The sequence below is a fragment of the Schistosoma mansoni genome, chromosome 4 (assembly GCF_000237925.1).
Source record: "Schistosoma mansoni strain Puerto Rico chromosome 4, complete genome".
Taxonomy (NCBI): domain Eukaryota; kingdom Metazoa; phylum Platyhelminthes; class Trematoda; order Strigeidida; family Schistosomatidae; genus Schistosoma; species Schistosoma mansoni.
In genome coordinates, this window is record NC_031498.1 from 4,479,929 (window position 1) to 4,504,811 (window position 24,883).

General features: G+C 33.6%; 2 protein-coding genes across 2 annotated transcripts in view; both read left to right on the forward strand.

Annotated features, from left to right (window-relative positions):
* Smp_146690 (putative annexin) overlaps positions 1-24,051 on the forward strand; it is a gene marked incomplete at both ends in the record, with an annotated part of 27,878 nt that extends 3,827 nt beyond the window's left edge. The window contains 13 exons of the mRNA XM_018796590.1: positions 2,640-2,734; positions 3,202-3,329; positions 3,384-3,418; positions 3,913-3,958; positions 4,645-4,880; positions 8,304-8,537; positions 10,750-10,959; positions 13,324-13,416; positions 14,674-15,055; positions 16,519-16,705; positions 18,748-18,890; positions 21,010-21,191; positions 23,998-24,051. Coding sequence (XP_018651717.1) covers positions 2,640-2,734; positions 3,202-3,329; positions 3,384-3,418; positions 3,913-3,958; positions 4,645-4,880; positions 8,304-8,537; positions 10,750-10,959; positions 13,324-13,416; positions 14,674-15,055; positions 16,519-16,705; positions 18,748-18,890; positions 21,010-21,191; positions 23,998-24,051 — 2,025 coding nt within the window. The remainder of the gene's footprint in view (positions 1-2,639; positions 2,735-3,201; positions 3,330-3,383; positions 3,419-3,912; positions 3,959-4,644; positions 4,881-8,303; positions 8,538-10,749; positions 10,960-13,323; positions 13,417-14,673; positions 15,056-16,518; positions 16,706-18,747; positions 18,891-21,009; positions 21,192-23,997) is intronic.
* Positions 420-626, forward strand: Smp_182260 (hypothetical protein; the record flags this gene model as incomplete). The annotated part of the gene is made up of 1 exon (XM_018796591.1): positions 420-626. One exon carries the CDS (start codon positions 420-422, stop codon positions 624-626), a length of 207 nt encoding a protein of 68 aa, XP_018651718.1.
* Positions 24,052-24,883: the final 832 nt, after the last annotated feature.

Here is a 24,883-nt window from a genome sequence, read left to right on the forward strand (position 1 = left end):
GAAGGAATCTTGTTTAATAGTTGGATTTATAAGTTGATGTAAGTTATACTACCATTGGGAACCTGGAAGTACTGGACGGCCCTTTCGTCCAAGTATGGAATGTGCCTTGCCAAGGAGTCTCATATTAGGACATACGACCGTCCTTGCTCCCATGTTTTTAATGGTGATCTGGCATAAATCGGCTCATGAATTCAGATTGAATTCAATGTGATCCCTTAAATTGCCGGTCTTATTGTTGTATTTACCTAATTGTATGTTTCAACACATTTCTCTTGAGCCATATTTCCATGTTTAGCTTTTACTGCCATTTATATTATTATTTTTATCTACCTGCTTTTTGTTCCTTTTAATTTTCTTTCACTGAGTTGAATTTTATTATTTCTGACTAATACCTATAATTTGCTTCATCTTTACAGAAAATGCCAATAACTGGAGGTATTGCTGCGCCAAAAATTATCCCATTAAAGTCAGAAGATAAGGAAGCATTACAAGGTTGCATTGATACCCAAACATTTATTGAAATTGTATCAGGTAATAAAATTATTAGTCAGATTGTGGATAACGATATTTTTCACGTCTTTGTCATTTACGAGTCAGAAAGTCAGCAATCTCAGGGTAAACAATAGTCCTAAATCGATCGGACCACATCATTATTTAAAAAAATAGTGTTTGGTAGATATATTTATGTTAATTTGACGAGAACTTGAGATATCTTGTAAACCCTGATTTAGATCTTAAGATGACTTGGTTGTAAAACGCTTTGATTAAATGCATATTACGATTTTCAAAATCAAATGACAAAACTCTTATCATCAATAAAGTTTAGTGACAGAACAATGTTCGATAATTTAAACACATTGCTGGTCCATTATTCATAGAACTTGACACAAACATTTACTGATCAAAGTTTCTGTAGCTCATATTGGCCCAGTGAAGATGAAATTAAGAGGGTTAGAAATGCTGAAGGTGACATATCAACTGTGGAGTTGAACTTGATAATAATAAACTTATTCCAAAGTGAACTAATGAGATCATACAATAAAGGTTATAAAATGACATCGAGCTCAGTTTTTAGGGAAAGATAAGGAATACATCCAACTGCACCAATGGGACTAACTTAAAGTCATGTTACCTTAATTTTGTAATCACCATCCTCGATTATTTGCTGACACTAATTTAAGAGTCTGGGTCTTTCGAGATGAGTCAGGTTTTTATTTGTTGCTCTCATTGACTGATGCCATTTATTAAAGTGAACATTCAAACCTATTATATTAAGCTACGTAATTGGCACTTGTTGTTAACTAGTTTTGTTCAGACCACTAGTATATAGTTGTTCAAAATTAAGGTTACTTAAATAGTAACATGACTGATAAACTAACTTTTTTAAAAATTAAGTTTGCTGTCCTTAAATCTGAGATATAACAAATTACAAATCCTCCCACTTCAGCTCTATTACAACCGTAATTGCATTTATTTGATAGATTTTAAAATTTGGTTTGCAATATACTGCTGTGATATTTGTATAACATTTCAAGCAAACATTTTATAACGTTCATGAACTCATAACCATCCTCGTTTTTTTAACTCTTCACATAAAAAACACTATTATAGATACACCGAACGCACGACTATATTTCACAACAAATGGGAAAAATCCTAACCCATGGAAGAGAAAAGTTGATGGTCGTGAAGTGACTTATGTGTATAAAGCTCCATTTGCTCTTCGTCCTGGAAAAAGAGTTGTTAAAGCAATGGCTGTTCACAGGTAATCATTTGGCTTAATCCAAAAAAGTTGACGTGCTTTATAAAGCAAAAAAGAGATCAATACTGTTTCTTCGTTATGTACTGAATTTATTGTAAGGTGATTATTTATTAAACTCAATATAAGATTATCATATCGCTAAAACATAAATTTTTAAGAGTGTGGGAGTTGTGTCAACTAATGAATAACTTTAGGAAGCATTTCTATAGCTCTAGTGGGAAGCTGTGACCACTGGAGTTCAGCCACTGCTGGGCATTAGACATATTGCCGATGGTAATTATATATGTGTCAATCACTTGTCCAATGCTTTCTGATTTTCAGTGGTTGTTTAGCTGAAATCATCCTTTGTCGTAAACTAAAAGCATATACCATGTGATTATGACCGCGAGCGTGCATTTTCAGTACGAAATAATGTGATATGTGGCAAAGATACGAGTGTTTAGATGAGCTACGTTAATAATGCAAAGTCTGCAGCTTAATTTCCTCCAAAAGCTGAAACACCCGACAGGTATAAAAACCAGATAATAATTCACATCAATAATGTAACTTGGAACATTCACAAGATTATTAGATAGGTGTCCTTATAGTTTACTTATCAGCCAATGAAATTAGAGCCTGACTATTAAGCATAATTTTTATCTTGTGTATTTATAAATCTAGCGCTCAAAATCACTCGTATACTGTTCATGATAACAACGGTCTCTACTTTCAATATCATAAAAGTTGAAATTGTAATTATTATAGGACATTCTGTCGGACACAGATAAATGTCCAATTATTTTTGCGAAGCAATAAGTGCCTTTAAATATGCATTTACGATCATTCATTAACAAGTCTACTAAACATTTTGGAATACATCTACTAGCTATTATGACAGTTCAAAGTATTGATTGATTCAGGTGGCCCAATCACTGATTTTGATCATGGGATACAATCCAATCCTAATCGAATAGATTTTAAAAAACAAAACAAGTAGGGTATCTAAGTATAATATTGAAATTAAAGTTGTTGCTTGTCTGCAAAATGTTCAGTCAAGATAACATTTTACTGAGTCATAAATCGGACAATACATTTTTAATTGAGAATAGGAACTAACGTCCCAAACTAGTCCGTTATCTCTGACTTCTGTGAGTCGTAACATTTCATCTCGTAAACTAATAAACTGGTGCATAGTCATCAAATCAAAAATACTGATATCAGGATTGAAATGCAATATAATTACCTTTATCTGTAAAAAAAATATCGAAGATTACTTACTGCAACTCAGAACATCTGCGTATAGGCGAAATCTGTGTAAAGAAACAACCTAATTTTTTTCGTGTAATCTCTTCACACGTTGATTTTTAATGAAATCTATTCAGACAAGTTTATCAAGGTTCATTTCATTCTATAGTTTATCTTTATTTCCTTCAATTCACTTTACTTATATTTCATCTTAGTGTAACAAATGTGGAAAGTCATACTGTCACACGAAAGTTTAAAGTTATAGATGGTGGTAATAAAGATAAACGGCTTCACAATGGAGACAAATCTACTGGCATGGAAAGTGATGAAGAAAATTCATCAAGTGATGCTTTGGAAATGCTTGATAATTATGATGATGATAATGATGATGATACAGGTGGTAATGTTTATAGTCCAGCTATAATACGAAAAGTAAGTCGTATTTTTCAATTATGACTAATTCATAGTACACATCACTGACTGACCTTACTTAAACAATCAGTCAAAACTAGGAAACAATAAAAGACTGTTTTGTTCTAGTATGGGACTTTTAAGCGGTGTACGCTCACGAAACCTCAAGGGATTGAACTCAGGAATTCCAGATCACGTGACGAGTGTTTAACATTTAGACCATTGTACTGTAATGCTCTGACTGAGGCTAGACTTGTAAATCATTTGAAGGTGGATGAGTGATCTGACGGTTAAGACCTTGCCACGAGGTTTAGATGTCCTGGGTTCTATCCCCATTGGGTTACTGGATGTGTACTGCTTAAAAGTTCCATATTAGGGTAAAATAGCTATTCATTGTTTCCTGGTTTTTACTGATTTTCTAAGGTCAGTCAATGATGTTAACCATAAAATTCAACAATCTTTGCAAACCCTCTATCCTATAACTAATTTAACTTTTTGTTGTTTTATTTTATTAGCAAAATGATGAATACACAGATGATGTAATTGAAAACTTTATGCGTAGTAAGTTAAGTTACAAGTTGACATCATTATCTTATATTTTTTCTTATCCATAGTACAAATGCTTTTTAAATGGTCAACATATGGTAACTGGATTTTTCAGTGTACATATAAATTCAGATGATAAAGTTTAGTGTTCACATATTCTGACAACTGAATTGTGCACAATTTTGGTTCATATTAGTATTAACAGGAATCAGTATGATAAACAGGGAGAATTTCTATGAAAAAGGGGTTTTGTGGAGATTGTAGCAAGTTAATAGTTGAATTCATTAGTCCGTTAAAGCTAAATCACCATTGAAAACCTAGAAGCACTGGACGGCCGTTTTGTCCTAGTATGGAACTACTCAGAAGTGCGCATCCACAATCCCGCTCCCTAGTGGTCTAGATTTAATCGAATAATGAATTCAACTATTAAATTTACTACAATCTCCACAAACTCCCATTTTGATAATAATCATCATGTGCTCACTAGTGACTGGTTTCAAGAGGTATTTCCTTTAGTTCTAGTGAGAAGCCATGACCAATGGAGTTCAACCGGGTCTGTTGTAAGGCAGCAACTCACGGAAGATAATGGAGCAATGTAAAAATATGAATCTTCATTAGATTTTAATGGATAGATTTTGGAATTCATTATGATTACAAGTGATCTTCTTACTATAAAGCTTTTTCAATTTTTTTTCTTCAAGGAAATGCAGATCAAGGTTTTGCAGCTACAAATCATTCAGGTACACAAATTAATCTTTGGGGTCAAATGCCAGGTTTAAATTGGGATATACGTACACCGAATTCAGGCAATATTTCTGGTTCATATCCAATGCTTAATAATAATACAGTACCATTTTGGTCTACACAACCATCAATTAATATGGAAAATTTTGTAAGTCCACAACAATTAAGCGCAATAGCTAATCATCTTACACAAGTAAGTAACAAAAAGTAAACCACGTTGTTCATCATTACTATGTTTTAGTAAATCTGTTATGAATAGGTTACTATAGTTTCCTTATAAATATTGATTGTTTATATGAATTTTGATAAACAAAACTCAAATATAACTTGTGAATGGATAGTAAAGTCCATTAGGATTCAAATAATAAAACAAAATATTGAATTAAAGAAATGATCTTGAAATGGGAATGAAGATTGTACAAATTTGTTTTGTAACTTTCAATTTCAGAAAAGAAATAGGCATTATTTCAAACAATTAACAGACTCAAACTGCCGAGGAGTCTCATAATAGGAGGAAACGGCAGTCCAGTGCTTCCAGGTTTTCCATGATGGTCTAGCTTTAATCTGTTCATGAACTCAACTATTAAACAAATAGAGTTTTAGAAAAAAATGAGACTTGGTTATTAGCTTAACAAATCAGTTTGTCAAATATTCTGTTCTATTTAAAACAGAGTTAAAGTATAAATATAAAGAGACTATAATTTATGGACGACATTTGAGCAATGCCAAGGTGACCTTGAGAATATCCACCTATTGACTTAGGTAAAAAGAGGGTTATAAACTATTGCGAGGAATGAAGATTAGGATTCAGAGAGCCAGGGTTTTCATCACGAACTACCAGTACTATTTAGCTATATGGATGAATTTCTTACCAGAATTCAAGATCTGCTAGCTCACATCTAATTTGTTCGTCTACAGGTTATAGTCATGAACATTGAGTGTCATATTTACTGATGAAAAAATTCCTCTAGTCTTCAGTTTAACATTAAATGAAAAGCTGTTCGTTTAGCTAGTTGTCTTGAACTGTAAAAACAAGTGACATAAATTGTATTATTAATGCAAGGAAACTGTTGTCTTTTACCTTAGCCACTTACAAATATTGGGTACACTGACTTCATTACTGTTCTAGTTACATAGTTGATAAATCACTCAACATCTTCTCCCCTTCCCAAACGTCTGGTCAGAACTCTAAAAGACCAGATGAGTTTTCCCAATTCCTTTCATTACTATTATAAGTTACATGATTAGTTACGAAACATAAGACCACAATTTACCCCAAACAGTAAATTTCAATAAACACATAGCTATGACATCCATATGGAACTGAGTAACAGACTTATAATTAATTGATTGTAATTTATAAACAATAAAAGAAAGCAACAATTAATCAGTTAAAAGATGAGTGATTATTATTGGAACTATTGAAAAATGCTGTTGAATAACTGAATGACAAACATTCGTCAAGAATATAAAAAATCATCCTTTCTAAGGGATTATTATCCAAGTTTCATATTCAAGTTCTGTCGCCTCTTCTTAATACAAATATTTCCTCCTTAATACATGTACATCATTTTTTCAGTTGTTTAGTAAAACAATAAACAGTAGATCGTAGTTTATGGCTCATTAAACTTTAGATCTGATAATTGTGTAGTGTTGTAGTATGAATATGAGCGAACAGAATTTAAAAGAATGCTGTACTACAGTTTGAACAGAGAATAAACTTACTTTATTGCCAGTCATAGTCAATATCAGATCTGACTAGAAGGTTTATTGGTTCAAGTTACTTCACCTCATATCAGGATAGTAATAAAAAAACCCAGAGGGGAATAAACAATATTATTAACTTTAACGAAAAGCTAAAGAATAAGCAATATAGTGAAGTTCAACCATATTGGGTATGAGACAAGGATCATTAGTGAGAGTGGATGATGGTCGCTCGATATAGAGAACTAACTAAAGTTAAAAATATAAGCTAATGAATCTCAGCTCATTAGTTCAAAGGTTAAGCTCTCTCTGAGATATGAACATCCTGTGTTCCATTCCTCTCGTGTTCGTGGATGTATTGCTATAAAGTCCGAAACTTCGATATGACTGGTGTCTAGAAGTTCTTGGTTATCTGTAGTTGCCAAGCTACAATCAGTTGGTGATGTAAAAATTCAAATAAAAGATGCAAAAATAAAAGAAACAGATATGATAAAAGAATAACAATGTATGGAATGACTCTAAACATAGAAACGGATGGAAAATAGTTATTGAGACTGCAGCACTTTATCGATAGCATTACTGTATTTCTAATGATCTATCATTCCAGAGAGACTGATTGGGGACTAAACGTTGTCAATTTTAGGTTCGGGAATGAAGTGGAACTAGCATATAGTTGTCTCTCACATATATCTAACATCTGAAATAGTGCCTCTTCTGCAGAGGGAAGGTGTTAAAAGCGATCGGTCCCAATGAAGTTCACTCTCTCCTAATAGATTTTTGATGATGGTGGTTAGGTTTGAATAGTTACTGCGCCAATATTGTAAATATGGGCACTCATGAAAGGGTACAGCGTCCTTTGCTTTAAAAATTGACCCACGATCTTATTACTGCCTAAAAATTGATACATGTCTTATAGTGATGACTTAGGTGATACTTTTTAGACAGTTCAAAGTACCCAATTGGGATAAACTTATGTTTTTATTTCAACCTTTTTATTTTATGAATACCTATAAGATTTTCTATTTCTTTTGTTTAAAATCTCAAACTAAAGTCCATCTAATATATTTAGGTTGTGTCTTCCAGTGGAATCTAGGGCTTATCTTTCTTTCTGTTTGGAATTTTTCCCCTCAATGTACTTGTGTCCATGTGTTGATATTTACATTGTGAGTCCAATAAAGCATCTACCACTTCAAACTTCAATGCTTTATCCACTACTTTCCAAAATCAAGTTAACCAATAAATTATTCAACGACTGTTTAAGTAGTAGTAAGCTTTTTCTCATAAACACAAAAACAAATGACTATGAATTTACATTGAATTAAAAATTAACTGATTGAGAAAGTATACAAAATAAGTTTTAACATAATATGTTTTAATTTTAATAGTTGAGATCATGAGTCAATTAAAGCTGGACCATCATGAAAAACCTGTAAGAACTGGAAGGCCGTTTCGTCCTGTTGTGGACTTCTCAGCAGTGCGCATCCACGATCTCGACTCGCGAGATTCGAAGCAGTGAGCAGTGGAGTTCAACCAGGTATGTTGTGGGACAGTAACTCACTGAGGACAATGGTAGATGTGTTGCTCAATTCCGTGGATTAGTTGAAGTCAGAAATTAACACCACTGGATGCCGGCCAGCTCAGTGGTCTAGAGGTTAAGCGTTCGCGCGCGAGGCCGATAGGTCCTGGGTTCGAATCTCGCGAGGCGGGATCGTGGATGCGCACTGCCGAGGAGTCCCACAATAGGACGAAACGGCCGTTCCATTGATTCCAGGTTTTCCATGGTGGTCTAGCTTCAATTGACTCATGATTTCGACTATTAAAATTACTAAAATCTCCACAAAAACCACCTTTGATAATATGTTTTAGTCATTATAAATTACTCATTTTCAATTATCATCATTCATTTCTCTAGTGTATTGATCAAACACGTCATATGACTGTAACAGAAGTTCGGGAACTTATGAAACAAGTAACAGAGAAATTTACACCAAAACAAAATGATTCTACAAATCAATCATTATCAGGAATTAGTCAAGGAATGGGTAATATAAATGAACAAATTGAACATATAAAATATCATTTAATCGAATATATAAAACAAGATAAAATATTTTCTGGGATCTTATCCCAAGCTAAAATGGGTAATGTGAGTTATTGAATTTATCAACACGTAGAATGTAATCATGATTATTTTTTTATAACGAGGTTACTGGTTTCCTGGTTAGTGTCTTTTTGGCGAGTTAGTTTTCTACGGGATGGGGTAGCTAACCCATGCCCAACCCTCCTCCTCTATCCGGGCTTGTGACCGGCAGTAACTCTAGAAGTGCTACAGGTGGAGTTCAAAAAAGTATTGAAATGAAAATTCTTCTTGTATATGACTATAGAAATGTCATATTAAAAAAATAATTACTATAATCTCATCTTACTAAGTATACATTTTGATGTAGCAGGGAAAAACAAGATTCTTGTATTATGTTGAAGCCCTTGTGAACGATCTGTAATTATATAAGTGGTTACATATTCCGTATATGAAGTATTAATCTAACTTGCCTGTATAAGATCAATGATCTTTAGTAGCCAGTATCTCAGTGATATTTCTTTAATCAAGAGCTCAATGATAGTAAGTCAACTAAGGGATCAACAGTTAGCGTCCATTGATAACTTGACTATACAGTTTGTTAGCTGGATATAAATTGGACTAAAACACATTCCGTGCAGAATTATGTTGAAGAACTCTGATAGGATATTTCTTTTCCAATCAACGTTAGTGGATACTTGGAGAAGACTCTAGAATTTTCTCATGTAAAAACTATAAATATACTCACATTTCTCTGATAGTGATTCCTACTTCCATCCAACCTTTTTATTTGGAATATAATTACATACCTGTTCAATCGTGTTCTGATATGGGGACTTGTCAAGTGAAGTATTGTCCAAAAATACTAAGCAATAAGAGTAGCTGGGTCGAAATAAGAGAAATTATAACAAAATTCAACCCATAACTTAAATTAATGTGATAATAGAGAAAAGTTTACAGACCTCATACCAAAATAAATAAGAAACTATATTGTGGGCATAATTGTACCATAAGTGAAAAAGAACTAATTAGTTGGTTTATAATTAGAACATTTTATGCATCGAACCAAAATTTTACAACTAGGATAAATAAGAGTACAATAATCCGAGTTTTTAATAACTATAAGATGAAAATCGAAGGTTAGCCCTGAATTTGCACTTTTAGAACATTCGTCCTACTATAGCACAGTTTAAAGATGATGAAATACTATGTTCAATTAACAACCAGTCAGTCAGCTACAACTTAGGACCAGGCACATATATGCATTGGTCCAAGTTGCCATACATCATTAGCACAACAATATGAACACCGGATTCATAGAAGTAGTTAATTTAGTGTTGGTAATATGTAAAAGAAAGGTTGTATATAAGGATATAGTATAGGAAGGAAGACAGATATGAAGCAATTTTTAATCTCAAGGTTTAAAGGAACATAAAGAGTGTATGCACCTACGCCATTGTGATCGATTCTGAGCCATGTCACCTAGAGTCTCCAACCATTGGTTACGATAGTCACGTGAACCCCAACCAAGTAGTCTGCATCTACCAACATGACTCAGACTAGAAGTTAGTGACTTCATGCTCTGATGCCACGTTTTGGTTTGGCCGCCCCTAACTCTCTTCCAACCATCGCTAATACTAGTAAGCATAGCGCGTCGTGGTAATCGGTTTTCAGGCATACGTAACACGTGGCCCAACCATCTCAGTCGATGAAGATTCACAACCTCATCAACTGATTTACCATCATTCCCTAATACCCTGTGTCTAACCTCACTATTACTTACCCGGTGATCCCCAATTAACAACCAATGTAATGGTCATTTAACAGTTGTGCAGCTTTACATCATGGACTGATTGAAAAGCAGGAAGTGCTAGGGTAGCTGTTTCATTTTACCATGGAACTACTTAGTAGTAGACATCCACGATACTGCTAAGAATTGGACCCAGGATCTTTATGCCTCTCAGTGATCGCTTAATCTTCAGGTCATCGAGTCAATGTCTAATGACTTATGTTTTTAATTTCAATCAGCCATCACCTAATGCTAATGGTGAGTAAGTGTCTCACTACCGACATCATTGAGCTCGAATAATCAAGACTTCTCGTTGAAACTTCGGGGTCCACCCTAAAAAAATTAGTCACTAGTGAAAATATGATTTGCGAGTTCCAACGTTTATTTAATAAAGGTCAATTCTTTATTCAAACTACAAACTTTAACAATCTTCACAAACCACAAGTCATCTTTTTTTTCGTTCTCTCTCACATGTACATACACACATTCCAGGTAATCTCTGCAGATTTAGATGAAAATGAAGATAGCTACTTATTAACAATACATCTTGATAAACCAATTAAAGCTGCAAAACCCTATAGAGATCCTCAAGATTCAAAAAGAAAATCAAATCCAAATAAATCAATGGGACCGCCTAAAACACCGACACCTAACAGACCAAGTTCCTTTAACAAGGAAAATATTCCCTATTCACCTGAAAAGGTTAGTTATTTATTTGTAAGTCAGTATCATTAGATTGTATAGAAGTAATTCATTTGCAGAAAATAAAGACAAAATAATAAAAAAACATCGAAACCATATAGCCTGTTAAATTGTTCAAGATGTGTCCAAAAAATATACACAAGCTTACTTATTATGGCTGCTAGTTAGGGATTTAAGTCAGCAGTTGTTTTTCAGATGAATCAAGGGCTCGATTTCGGGGTGGGGCTGTCAAAAACTGAAAAGATAGTGACTCAACGCACAGATAGACTGTTGTTCTTCTGTTTCGAAGACAACTTTGAATGTTTGTATGTCTTTCACACTTTCAAATCTCTAATTCACTATACTAATAATTTCTAATGAACTGAATTCAATAAAGACGTCCATTTACACGATCTTAACAAAACATCAGGGCTGATATACGAAAACTGTCTCTAAATTGTCCATATCATATCTGACTAACCTGATTATTGAAGACTTTTAGTGATACTTCGACTAATTACTTACTTACTTACGCCTGTTACTCCCAATGGAGCATAGGCCGCCGACCAGCATTCTCCAACCCACTCTATTTTAGGCCTTCTTTTCTAGTTCTATCCAACTTTTGTTCATTCTTCTCATGTCTGTCTCCATTACTCGCCGTAATGTGTTCTTCGGTCTTCCTCTTTTCCTTTGATCTTCAGGATTCCATAAGAGGGCTTGCCTTGTGACGCAGATGGGTGATTTCCTCAATGTGACATCGAACAATAGTAAAAGAGAAAGAGGAAATTTGTACAATAAAGTTTTTATGATAGCCGTTTATATAATTATTGGACAAACTGCGTAACTTGAGAGAGATTTCTGAGATAGTATGATTGGTTGATAACAACATTATGGTTTGTTAAAAACCGACTAATGGATGTGGAAAATAGTATTTTAACAAAATAATTAATACCGATTAAAGTTAAGAATCTCAGGTAAAAATAGGAAATATTTTGCCAGATAGCTGACCCTAACCTATTAATGTATCAAATCAAACTGTCGTTAGGTTACAAGAATACGTCAGCAAGCTAATGTTATGTGAGATGTGAAGTGGGAACTAGAAGCTACCACAAAAACATGATAAGTATATGACAATAAGATAGATAAGCAAACAAATTATTTGTAAGTAATATCTCAAATCAGAAAACATTGGCTAATAATTGTTATACGTATTAAACCTAATTGGTAAATGCTCATAAATGAAAACTGAGGTCAAATTTCCACTAACCAGACTCTTCATATTGTATTGACTGTAAAGTTTTTGTCACTAAATCACGATTGAACATTAAACAAAACGTGTTCCGCTGGTTATGTTATAAAATGTGATGTATCAAAATTACCTTGATGCATCAGCAAACTTAAAATGTTGATGTGGAATGAAACTTTGTGGTGAATCAACTTTTGCAGTAGTGGTTCGATTTTAAATGTTTAAATTCGGATAAAAAATAGGATATTCATACGGTTGTTGGGTTTAACAATTGATGAATAGCAATGAACAATTCAGAAAAGTATTCAGCGATGAATAAGGAGGATTTCCGTTGTTTGAATCATGAACTGTTCTTAGCTAGACAGCCATTAAGAACCAGGGGACATTGAACAGATATGTCGTCATAGCGTGAGACTCTCCAGCAGTGCACATCCACAACCCCACTCCTTAAGTCAGTGTCCAATGGTTTACAGGTTAGACATGCACACCACTGAATGCAGGCTTAACGGTGTGGAGATTAGAAATCCGGTCCTCGCGCTCATCTGAGGTGTCTCATCCTAGGAAGAAATAACTGTCTAATGCTTCCTGGAAGTCAGTAGTGGTTTGGCTAAGATCGGTTCACAATTTAAACTCCGGAAAATCTGCAAACTCCATAAAAGCGCCTAAAATAACATAGGAAATTGTTTGGGAGTGTTAAAACTAAGGAAGTTTTCCCACTGTTTCCTAATCCGTTCCGTGCTAAAAATATCGTCATTGCATAATTGTTCTCTTTGATTGAGTATAATTGCATATGTCGTGAATTAAACTGATACAGAACTCATGACCAACCACCTTGACTTAATGTGTTCTGATTAGGGATTTAAGGAAACCAAAATTACGTAGTGCATTAACAGTCTGAAAATAGGATAACTGAAGTAAAGGTTTTATAATTAGTGAAGCATCAGAGTTATATGAGGTATTTACTAGGACTTCCTGGAATGAAAATTCTCCGGTTGTAGGTCAGTTTTTCTATCAATAAATTTTAGTCCAATCATCTAAGAAGTTTTCGGTAAGCATTTCCAAAAACTATTCTTATCTAGACCGTAAATTAAAGCAAAAGAATGTTGCTTCTACTTGTGAATCTTTTTTTATTCATGTAGACAAGTCAAAAAGATGATAATACTGAAGATACTAAGTCGGGATCTGTCGATATATCTACACATGATCAGTACCGTGATGTGGAGGAGTACCCAGTAAGTATTTGTCAAATGTAATGTATTAATTCCCATATTTCGAAGGTAAATTTCATCATAGACTGTTACTGGTTAGAGAATCATTATAAATGACGAATCTTTATACATCAATGTCGTTCTCATTTGAAGTAATTTGACAGTATGAATTTATAAAAATTCAAAGGATACAAACATATGACATTTCAAGTTTCACATTAAACAAAGTACCGATAGACCAATGAGTTATGAACTAATGGTCCACAAATCCAACTTCATTCAATTCACAAGATAATGTGATTACTCACTCATTTTGTCAATAGTATAACCCCAAATTAGTTTATACTTCTAACTCTAATCATTTCTTAGTATTGCATAACTATCCACGCTTATTGTCCGACTATTCAATAGTTGTGTAGTTAAAGTCATTACATAATACTAATTACAAGTTAGTGTTAGTTACAACATGATCTAAGCAAACTTTACAGGGTAACAGATTCATGTTGCAGTGAAAAGTAATATATAACAACGAAAATGATTTTTAGAGGCCAAAAGCATAGGACTAAATAACAGAAATAAATTTATGAGTAGATTCATTCAAGGATCTTCAATTAAATCAAATGTTAGTTTTGAAATATAGTTCTTATATAATTGGAATTACATTTGGTTACAAGCTTTGATTTTTAATTGATTTAATCCCTAGGCTTACATTAAGAGAATTGGGTTATTGTCTCAGTCAGTCAGTCATAACGTAGAACTTCATACGTACGTACATCATACCACATTAGCACAGAGATGCAGTTGTCGATTCGAAGCCCATAGTGGTAGAAGTAGTAAGAGTATAAGCAATAATCGGAGAGATTAGGGTTTGAAGATGTTATTAAAGGAGTATAATCCAATGAAATAAATTTGGAAAGAGAAAAAAGGTAGAGACATGAAGAATTCAGAAGATTAGAATTTGGGAGAACATAAAGAGTGGATGCACCTTTGCCATTGCAAACGATTTTGAGCCATGTCATTCAAGATCTCTAACCATCGATTGCTATCATCTCACGGATCCCAACCAGGTAGTCTACACCTACCAACATAGCTCAGTCCACTTGTTAATGACTTCATGAATTTGTGCCACGTTTTGGTTTGGACACCCCTAACGGTTGTTCGATTCTTTATTTGCAGTTTAAATGGGTTAATCTACATAATTTTATAATGTCTGATGATCAAGTGTTTGAATGTTTAAATAGCAATTTGTTCTTTACTCAATATGAATTTTCATTTGATTAGCTTGAACCAACTTTAAAACCATCAACTAATTTTGATGTTGATAAAGATTGTGAACAATTACATCAAGCTATGGCTGGAATGGGAACGAATGAAAAATCATTAATTGAAGTAATGGGTCATAGATCTTCTGAACAACGTGTAGCTATAACACAAAAATATAAATCAATGTATGGTAAAGATTTAACCTCAAAATTTAAATCGGAATTAAGTGGTAGTTTTTATGATTGTATGGAAGCTTTGTGTTATTCACCAGTTGAATTTGATGCACGTGAATTGCGTAGATCAATGAAAGGTGCTGGTACAGATGAAGATGCTTTAATTGAAATTTTATGCTCTAGAACAAATGCACAAATTAAACAAATTAAAGAGACTTATTCTAAAAGTAAGTAATTTATGTATAATTTCATCTTCATTGTTTATAATAAAATTCATTGCTTCTTCTCGTGAGAAGCAGTGTGACTAGTGGAGTTCAACCAGGTATGTTGTGAGATAGTAACTCACTGAAGACAATGGTGGATGTGTTGCTCAATTTCGTGGATTAGTTGAAGCTAGACATTAACACCGTTGGATGTAGGCCAGCTCAGTGGTCTAGAGGTTAGGCGTTCTCGCGCGAGGCAGGATCGTGGATGCGCACTGCTGAGGAGTCCCATAATAGGACGAAACGGCCGTCCAGTCCTTCCAGGTTTCCCGTGGTGATCCTTGCTTCGATTGATCCATGATCTCAACTAATAAAATAACTTCTCTTTATTAAATCCCTGATACTTTATGCATTATGGTGAAGAAATCTAACACTAATAGCTTGTTTTCCATACAATATGAAAATATATGTTATAATTTCTTTCGAATGGTATGAACACTTGAATTATATTAGTATTATTGGGCTGAAACATCACTAGAGATAAAAATGTTTATTAGTATTGTGATGTGCGCTACTGATGTCGATAGATAATAAGTAGTATGTATTGTCATTGAAAAGTGAAATGTCTGGCGGCAAAAGTTTAAGTAGATCAAACAAAAGAGAACGAGAACAAAAAACGATTGGTGTGGAATTAAAAGAACAATGAAGTATGAGACGTTTGATTGACATTTACAGAAGGAACTGCCAAGCTTGAGACAATTGATTAACATTTTGCTAAGGAAGTATTCACTGTATGGCTCTTAGATTTTATTAAGATGTTCTGTTATTTTGTGTTCAATTATATTCGATTGTCCGCACTTGTGTTCTTGGTCACTACAGCATGATTTAGAAAATAGCTTTCGTCACTAAGAAGTACTGTACTGACATGTTCTATTATGTAATCCTTTAACAGTTTAAATTCATCTATGATTGAATGCAATAACTTCAGACCTCATAATGTTTAAACTATATGATTGTGATGAAGTGGTTCATACTTTCAATTATAATCAGTTTTTGATTAAGATCATGAATCGATCGATGCTAGATCACCATTGAAAACCTTGGAAGCGGCCATCCAGTGCTTCCAGGTTTTCAATGATGGTTTAACATAGGTACCCGATATTTGATTATGATCGATAGTTATCTGGAGTCATTATGGTCAGAATTTAATTAACACTAAAGACCAAATGGCATATTATACATTATGTATTAGCTATATACTATTGATAGTGTATATTAGACATTGAAACTTCACCAAATGGAACTATTTGAAATGTAGTCTCTGAAATCAAATTCAATTTTAGACTTCTTATTGAAATGTCAATCAAATTTCCCTAATGTTTCTCTCCATGACACAAATGATTCAACAATCAAATAAGCAATGAATATCAGGAAAGCAACTGGTTATTAAATTTCTTTATTGAACTTTAATTTTTTTTCTTCACCAGTATTCCCTAATCGTGATTTAGAGAATGATGTAAAAAGTGATACATCACGTCATTTCAAACGTGTATGCGTTGCTCTATTACAAGGTAATAGAGATGAATCATTGAAAGTAGATATGGAACTTGTACGAAAAGATGCAGAAAATTTATACAGAGCAGGTGAACAAAAATTGGGGACAGATGAATCAAGGTAAGTTGCTTTCTTTAGATTCATTTGATTTTGATAAAATAATAATTTCCCAAGTTGGTCTAGATTGCATAATCGTTAGTTTTACTGCCTTATGTATCCTCTATCAGTAATTCTGCAGAATAATCTGACAGGTTGGGTGAGTTTAGGCATATTACGTATTTGTGCAAATATATCATCTCAAGATCAAGGAGTTGGTGAGGAATGATAAGACGCGCTACTAGGCACATTCGATCATATTCGTTGACAGGGTCTAAGACTACATTTCCTTGATTAGATCAGAAGCACAAATGTATATATATATATATATATATATGATTTGTGAACCTAATAATTCAATTTCGTAAATTAGCTTTCCAATCATTTTTTTAATCTCTTCAATCGGATAGCTAGTTATGTGAACGTTCAGGAAGCATGTGCATCTGAGTTCAATGTAACGGGACGTCGTTTTATGGCCTAGCACGTGTCCATGTTGTTGAATGACTGCAGACTGGTCAGCTTGAACTAAGTTTCTAAGTCAGACGATTAGTGACCTATGGTTTAAAAACATTTATATTGAGATTTTATATAGTATCTTAGGGTACATATATTTACATTAAATAAATTGATAATGGTGAATTGAGTAACAATTGATAGGTCTAACTGATGTTAATGCGTATTTAAATGCCGATCCGGATTCTAATTAGACGAGGAATATCTAGAGGTTACCCCAACCACAGCACCTGGATCAGAATAGTTCTTAACATATTTACAACTATGTAAAATGTATTTCCAGAAAACAAATTACTTGTTGCATGTTAGGAAATCAAACAATAAGTGATTCTTGAAAAATGTTGGATAGTGGCTAGCAGTGGAATCAGGGACACGCGTCTCATCTCCCTTGAGACTTGTTAGGTGGATATATCGACACCCCAGTATTGATGTTCTTTCAGAGATTCGAGTCTAGTACCTTTAATTTCAAACACGAATATGTTATCCGCTTAGTTACTGGATCTGGCCATCTACTTGTTTGTGCAACAGGATGAATTTAGACCTATTTCTAATGATTATTTGAATCCTCTCGCTGATGCTATGAACTTCAATTAACCAGTCTCTTTTAGCATATGTATATTCTGTGCGGATTACTTCGATATTACCATTAAATCACAAGCACTTTTTAAGCAGAGTTGGATATTGTTTCATATTAAAAAACATGATTCGAACAACTACATTAAAGTTCTCACCTTTTGTCTTAGATCTAATGTTTTGACTTTTCTGAAAGTGTAAGTTGATGTAATGTTCGACAATGAAGCATATTTTACTGAGACTGCCATTTATAACGATATATTATTATGAGCATTCAAAGTTTGATACCATATAAAGTTCACCAGTACTATCCAGGTAACTGTATATGTATATTCTATTTTAATAAACATAGATGGTGGCCAACAGTGGAAAACAGGATGCGCATTTCGTCCTATGTGAGACTCATCAGCTGGATGTACTTGCATCTCGGAGCTGATGTTCCCTCTGTGACCCGAACCCAGTACTGTTCGCTTCAAACGCTATCGCGTTGTTCACTTAGCTACTGAGCCATGATAGTCACTTGCATATGCGATGTGGTGAAGTTTAAATTCACTTGATATTGTTTGCTTGTATTTACCCATTGTTATTTAGGACTACAATTGATCAGTCTCGTATTGACATATGTGCATCTTATGCTGACTGTACTAAGTAATAGAATACAAAATCGACTATAGTGTCATGTTTCTGTCTAGATTTGAAATGGCTTTAAAAGTTAAATACACCTTACTGAACTATTGTCTAAATTAAATCAGAAGGGATTTTGTGGAGATTTCAGTATTTTTCATAGTTGAAATCATGAGTCAATTGAAGCTAGAGCACCATGAAAAACCTGGAAGCACTGGACGGCCGTTTCGTCCTATTATGGGACTCCTCAGCAGTGCGGGATCGTGGATGCGCATGATTTCAACTATAAATTACATCAATCAATCTACTCTTATATTCAATCTAATTTTAACGTTTTCCCTATTACATCATTATAGATTTGTTCAAATATTGATCTCACGATCATTTGCTCATTTACGTTTATTATTCGAAGAATATTCAACTATTGGTAAAAAGAATATTGAAGATACTTTAAAGTCAGAAATGCATGGTGATACACTTCGTGCATTTTTGTCTATCGGTCAGTATTATAAATATTTTCTATTATACATAACTAATCACTGAATCCTATGAAAGAATAATTTGATGAACTAATGTGTTAATATGGATTATCTATTCATTGTTGGTCATCATAACCTTTAGATTTCTTTTCATATTATTATAATTGTATTGCTAATAAACGATCCAGATACTCCCATTGCTTAGTATTCTTATACAATGACACTCGACAAGACCTCAAAATCAGAACACGTTGAACAGGAACGAAATTGTATTCAAAATAACAAAGGTAGCTGAACAGCAATCAATGGTTAGAAAAACGTTCATATATTTATGGTATATGCATAAGAAGCTTCTAGATGCTTCTCCAATAATCTGCCAGAGCTGATTAGTTTAGAATTAGACAATCAGCGTGCGCTGCCACGATTATGCACATAACGTGCCTTAATCTGGTTTATTTCCCGCTAACACATATATAATTACGGCCATGTATAAATTCTAACATATTTTCAATAAACAAATTTTCAGTGAACTACAAAAACTATTTGAACATAGAGGACAAAAATTGATCGTAAATGTTTATTACATGAAACAGTTTCAGTGTTTGACTTTAGTTTAATGGAATAATGAATTTATGTACTACTTATTTACTTACTTACGCCTGTTCCCTCTCGTGGTAGAGCATAGGCCACTCACCAGCATTCTTCATCCAACTCTGTTCTAAGCAATCCTTTACAGTTGTTCCCGATCGCTATTCATCTTTTTCATGTCTGCTTCTAAATCTCGACTCAGTGTTGTTTAGTCTTTCTCTTTTCCGTCTCCTTTCAGGATTACAAATTAGGGCTTGATTCGTGATTCAGTTTGATGACTTCCGTAATATATGTCCTATCCACCTCCATTGTCCATTCCTAATTTCCTCTTCAGATGGAAGTTGGTTTGTTCTCTCACAATAGGCTATTGTTGATGGTATTCGGTCAATGGATAATTGTTGAGAAATACTGATGATGATGGATGTGGTAGTTCTACAACTTTTAGCTCCATACAGTAGAACTGTCTTGATGCTCGAATTGAAGATTGTGACTTTGATATTGGTTGACAGTTGTTACGAGTTACACATGTTTTTCAACTTTAGGAATGCGGTTCTTGCTTTACCAATCCTGTATTTTACGTCTGCATCCGATCTTTCACGCTCATCTATGACGCTGTTCAGGTATGTGAAAGATTCCACCTGTTCCAGAGTTTCTCCATCAAGTGTGATTGGGTTGGTGTTCTCTGTGTTGTGTTTGAGGATGTTGCTTTTCCCTTGTGTGTGTCGAGATCTACTTCTATAGAGGCTTCTCCTACAGTAGTTATGTTGACCTGGATTTGTTGATGTGTATAGGATAGAAGTGCTAGGTGATCTGCGTCAATTGTTAATAAACTGTAGCTGCAGCTTCTCTTTGCCTTTTAATTTTTATACACCGTTAAGATTTGTATTATAACGGTTATTGAGGTGAACGATTAGTAAAGCAAGGCACTACAAACTGACATCAAAATGAAAGGCCCCCCCTAAATTATAAAACATAATTTTGAGAATATTAACTAGTAAACCCCATGGATGATAATTGCTATTGATTTTTATACATCTCTAAAATATGATTAGTTTTCATTTAGAGAACTGTTTTATAATAACTTAGATCCTTTGATACATAGTAACAGTTTATAAATGACTACTCATATATGCTCTTGTAATGATATTAACCATGAATATAATAAATTCACTTGGTATTGTTTGTTTCAATCTTCCCATTGATGTTTTAGGACTACAGCTGGTCAGTCTCTAATTAGCATATGTGCATACTGTGCGTATTGCCTCAATATAGCCTAAATTCAGTGGCTGAGTGGATTACGCGATGACGTTTGAAGCGAAAGATACTGGGTTCGAGTCCCAGAGTGAACATCAACTCTGAGATGCAGGTACATCCAGCTACAGAGTCCCAAATAGAACGAAACGCGCGTTCTGGATTCCACTGCTAGCCACTATCCATCTTTGCTTACCATGAATATAATATTTTAAGGCTTCATTACTTAGATTACTAAAATTGCTACTTTAATCTATCATTCAGAAATTTTATTTTTTCTTTCTTATTTTTACATTCTAGTTTCTTGTATTAAAAATAAACCGAAATATTTTGCTGAGAAATTAGAAAAATCAATGAAACGATTAGGAACTGATAATAGAACACTAATTCGTATTATTGTATCACGTTGTGAAGTTGATCTAGGTATAATTAAAAAAGAATTTTCTAGTTTAACTGGAAAAACATTAGAATCTTATATACACGTACGTAATGAATATTTTGTGAAGTGTCCGTTTTTTTCTAAATTTCGATTGTAGTTACTTAATAATTTTATAGTAGTTTGAGTAGAAATCGTTTTTTTTTAAATTTCAACTATATTTTTCTTTAAAGTTTAGGATTAAAACGGTAACGGCTGGTACAGTAGGTTAAGCCCACATAGTCTATTTTAGCTCCTTGACGGATCATTTTATTCATTCTTCTTAAGCCAAATCTTGACCTTGTTGTTTATTAGCTTATTGGTCCTGAATGTTTTTATTTGAGGGTATACGTGCTAATTATTTAACCTATTAACTATATGTCTGTAACTTATTTTTGGTCTGACTATTAGTATTGAGAATAAGCGTTCATGCGTGAGACTGAAGGTTTCGGGTTCGAGTCGCGCGTGCGGGATCGCGAATGTCCAATGTTGTGGAGTCGCATGTTGAGACGAAACGATCGTCCAGTGCTTCCAGGTTTTCAATGGTGGTTTATCTTAGATTGATTAATGAATTCAACTGTTTTAAATATTGAGTTGTGCTTTATTAAATTAAGTTGGTTCATTCTCCTTTTCTGTTGCGCATCATTTCGTTTTTCTTCACCCTCTTTTCTTTTATTCCTTCGCTTCGCTTACCTGAGTGCTTGTTCAGGTCAATGAGTGTACGTAATATACGCATTCAAATTTCATTATCGTATTTGACTCACTTAATTCTATTAGTTACTAAAGCAATTTAAGTCGATGATTATATATAAGGGTAGCCGGGATGTATATTTCGATAAAAATCACTATACTTTCTAACTGGAGTCAGATATAGGGACCACAAAAAACATGAATAATTTGATTGTCTAAGAAACTGTTAACAGATTGTTACAAATTTCAGAAAGCTTTTTGATGACTACAGTTAGATACCGAATGAAAATCAATCTCGTACTGTCTAGTTTTCAGTACCTATTTGATTCTGCTAGATTAGTTTGCAGTATTGTTCAGAGGGGATCAACAACCGATTAGTGTGAAAATTTCCTTACCAAGGGAACTCGGTCGCAGTTCTAACTTATCTTGGTGTTGACATTTCTGACTGTTGTACAAGGTGATATCTATTTAAATCGCGTGGCAAAGATGAAAACACCCAATACTGAAAATAAACCTTAATGACAAGTAAAAACAAGTGCAAAACCTAGGTTCACATTTTACTGCCGATTTCCTTCAACTCCATAATTGCAGTTCTTGTGGATAATGCTATAAGAGATAACTATGACAATTATTAGCAAAGATGGATAGTGGATAGCAGTGGAATACATGACGCGCGTTTCGTCCTATTTTAGGACTCGTCAGCTGGATGTACCTGCCTCTCGGAGCTGACGTTCACTCTGGGACTGGAACTCAGTACCGTTCTCTTCAAACGCCATCGCGTTATCCACTTAGCTACTAAGTCCTAATAGTCACTTGCTTGTGCGAACGGGAAGAAACGCGCCTCCTAGATTCTACTGCTAGCCACTATCCATCTTTGCTTACAATGCTTGTGAAATAAGGCTATATTGAGGCAGTACGCACAGTAGGCACATATGTCAATAAGAGACTGGTCAATTGCAGTCCTAAACATCAACGAGAAGATTCAAACAAAAAATACCAAGTGAATTTATTATTACAATTATTATTTTGTTTTGTATAAATAGAGTTACAGCTTAATTTATAAGTGCTTGATAATTGGACGCTAGATTGGGTTTCGTAAGCTCTTTAAGTAATCTCCAGGTCAAATCTACACAGTGACTTGAACACGAGAGAAGAGGCACGACATATGAAAGAAACGCTGAACTTCAAAGGTTCGTTTATATACAGAAAATCTAGGGTATGTTTAGCATTTTGGATGGCCTTGGGTTCCTGGAAAGTTCTGGAACGGCCGTTTCATCCTATTGTTAGACTCCTCAACTATTGAAATTACTATAATATCGATTAAACCCCTTCTGATAATACACTATCACTTAACTAGTTTTCATTGTTAACTAACATCAACTTTATAATTATTAAAAACAAAGCATCACTATACAACTATAGTTGTTTTAATTCGAAACTACATCATACTATATACCTATAATCTTATCAGTAATCAAAAATAAATGTCTTCCAGTTTTAAATTAAGTATTCAGTGTTGTTATTATTTTATATTGTTCTTGTGTGGTGTGGGTTACTTATACCTACATAAGTAGTATATGGTGATGGTCAGGTATAGAATGTATTTCACTAGGAGATTGCTAAGGAAAGAACCGAAACGGAACGTAATTGGTATGAAAATGCATGAACAATGAAATCAGAGACGATAGACTGATATTTGCAGAAGGAATAATCAAGATTGAGACAATGGATTGATAGTTTGCAAATTAACTATTTACTGTATGGTTGTCAGATTCTAGTGAGAAATTCTGTAATTTTCGTGTTAAATACATTCGATTGTCTCTACTCGTGTTCTGTTCACTACACTTGAATTAGATTCAATTAACTATACAATCTGTTACTGGACTCTAGATTAAAAATATCCCACTTATTATAAGTGTGTTCTACCTACTGAATTCTTTCAGTGAATTGATATAATTAATGAAAGTAAGTCATATCACTTATCTGGTTTTTTGATGTTCTGAAGGAAGGTTTAAAAAAAAATAGGAATTCATGTGACTTGTGACCCAACACAGCGACTGAGACAATGGAATCATTATCGTGGTTAGATTTAAAACATCATTATAGATTTTTAAAACAAACCATACTTTTCATTTTATATTGAAACAGTGGTTTAAAAAACATCTAATTTCCTTTATTTTCAGGATGAAACAAGCGGTGATTTACGTCTAATACTATTGGCTTTGGTGGGAGCATAACAAGTGTTCGTTGTTAAAACAAAATGAGATAATCTCATCTTTTTACATCTATCAAACAAAAGGCTGTGATTAATTTTCTTTTTTCCGATATATTCAATTACTTAATCTGTGATCTAAAAAGAAACCATAAATCAATATAAATTCCCTTTTTCGAAAATTTTATTTTAATATCATACCAGGAATTTTACAAAAACTTTATTATATTCTATTAACTACTCATATTTTAATTAGTAGTAGTTTATATTCTGAAAAATGTATTTCATTGCTGTCAATAAACCCTTAAACAATGTAAAAATAAATGTTAATCTATTCATCTTTTTATTCTCTAAATCATCGATTCATATATTTTTTGGGTGCGATTTTAATGAAATAAAAGAACTGTGTTAAATTTGGTCCGGAAGGAATATCAATAACGTATCTAGTCTGTCAGTGGAAAGAAGTTCCGTTTCACCTATCAGTATACAACATCGTCATATCATGCATTAAATAGATATCAAAAAGACAATATACACTCTCATTCTCTTATCTAATTGGTTGTACTGCTACCAAGTTATATTCATTATTCCTTTGAGGGATCAACTGTTCTCTGGAAAAATGACTTTTTTTAAGCTTTTCAGTAAAAATAAGTACAACATGGCATTCAAGTTAAGATTAGGCAGCTCTTAAAAATGTAGTTTTCTGTTGCAAGTATGATTAGTGGTTACAGTTGGATAATATTGATCAGGTGTTGTATTTAACAAAGTTATTCCAACGGAAATTATTTCCAAAATAATCTTCATTTATAGAGAACCAGACAATGACAATAGTATGACTAGTAACATGTGTGTTGTTT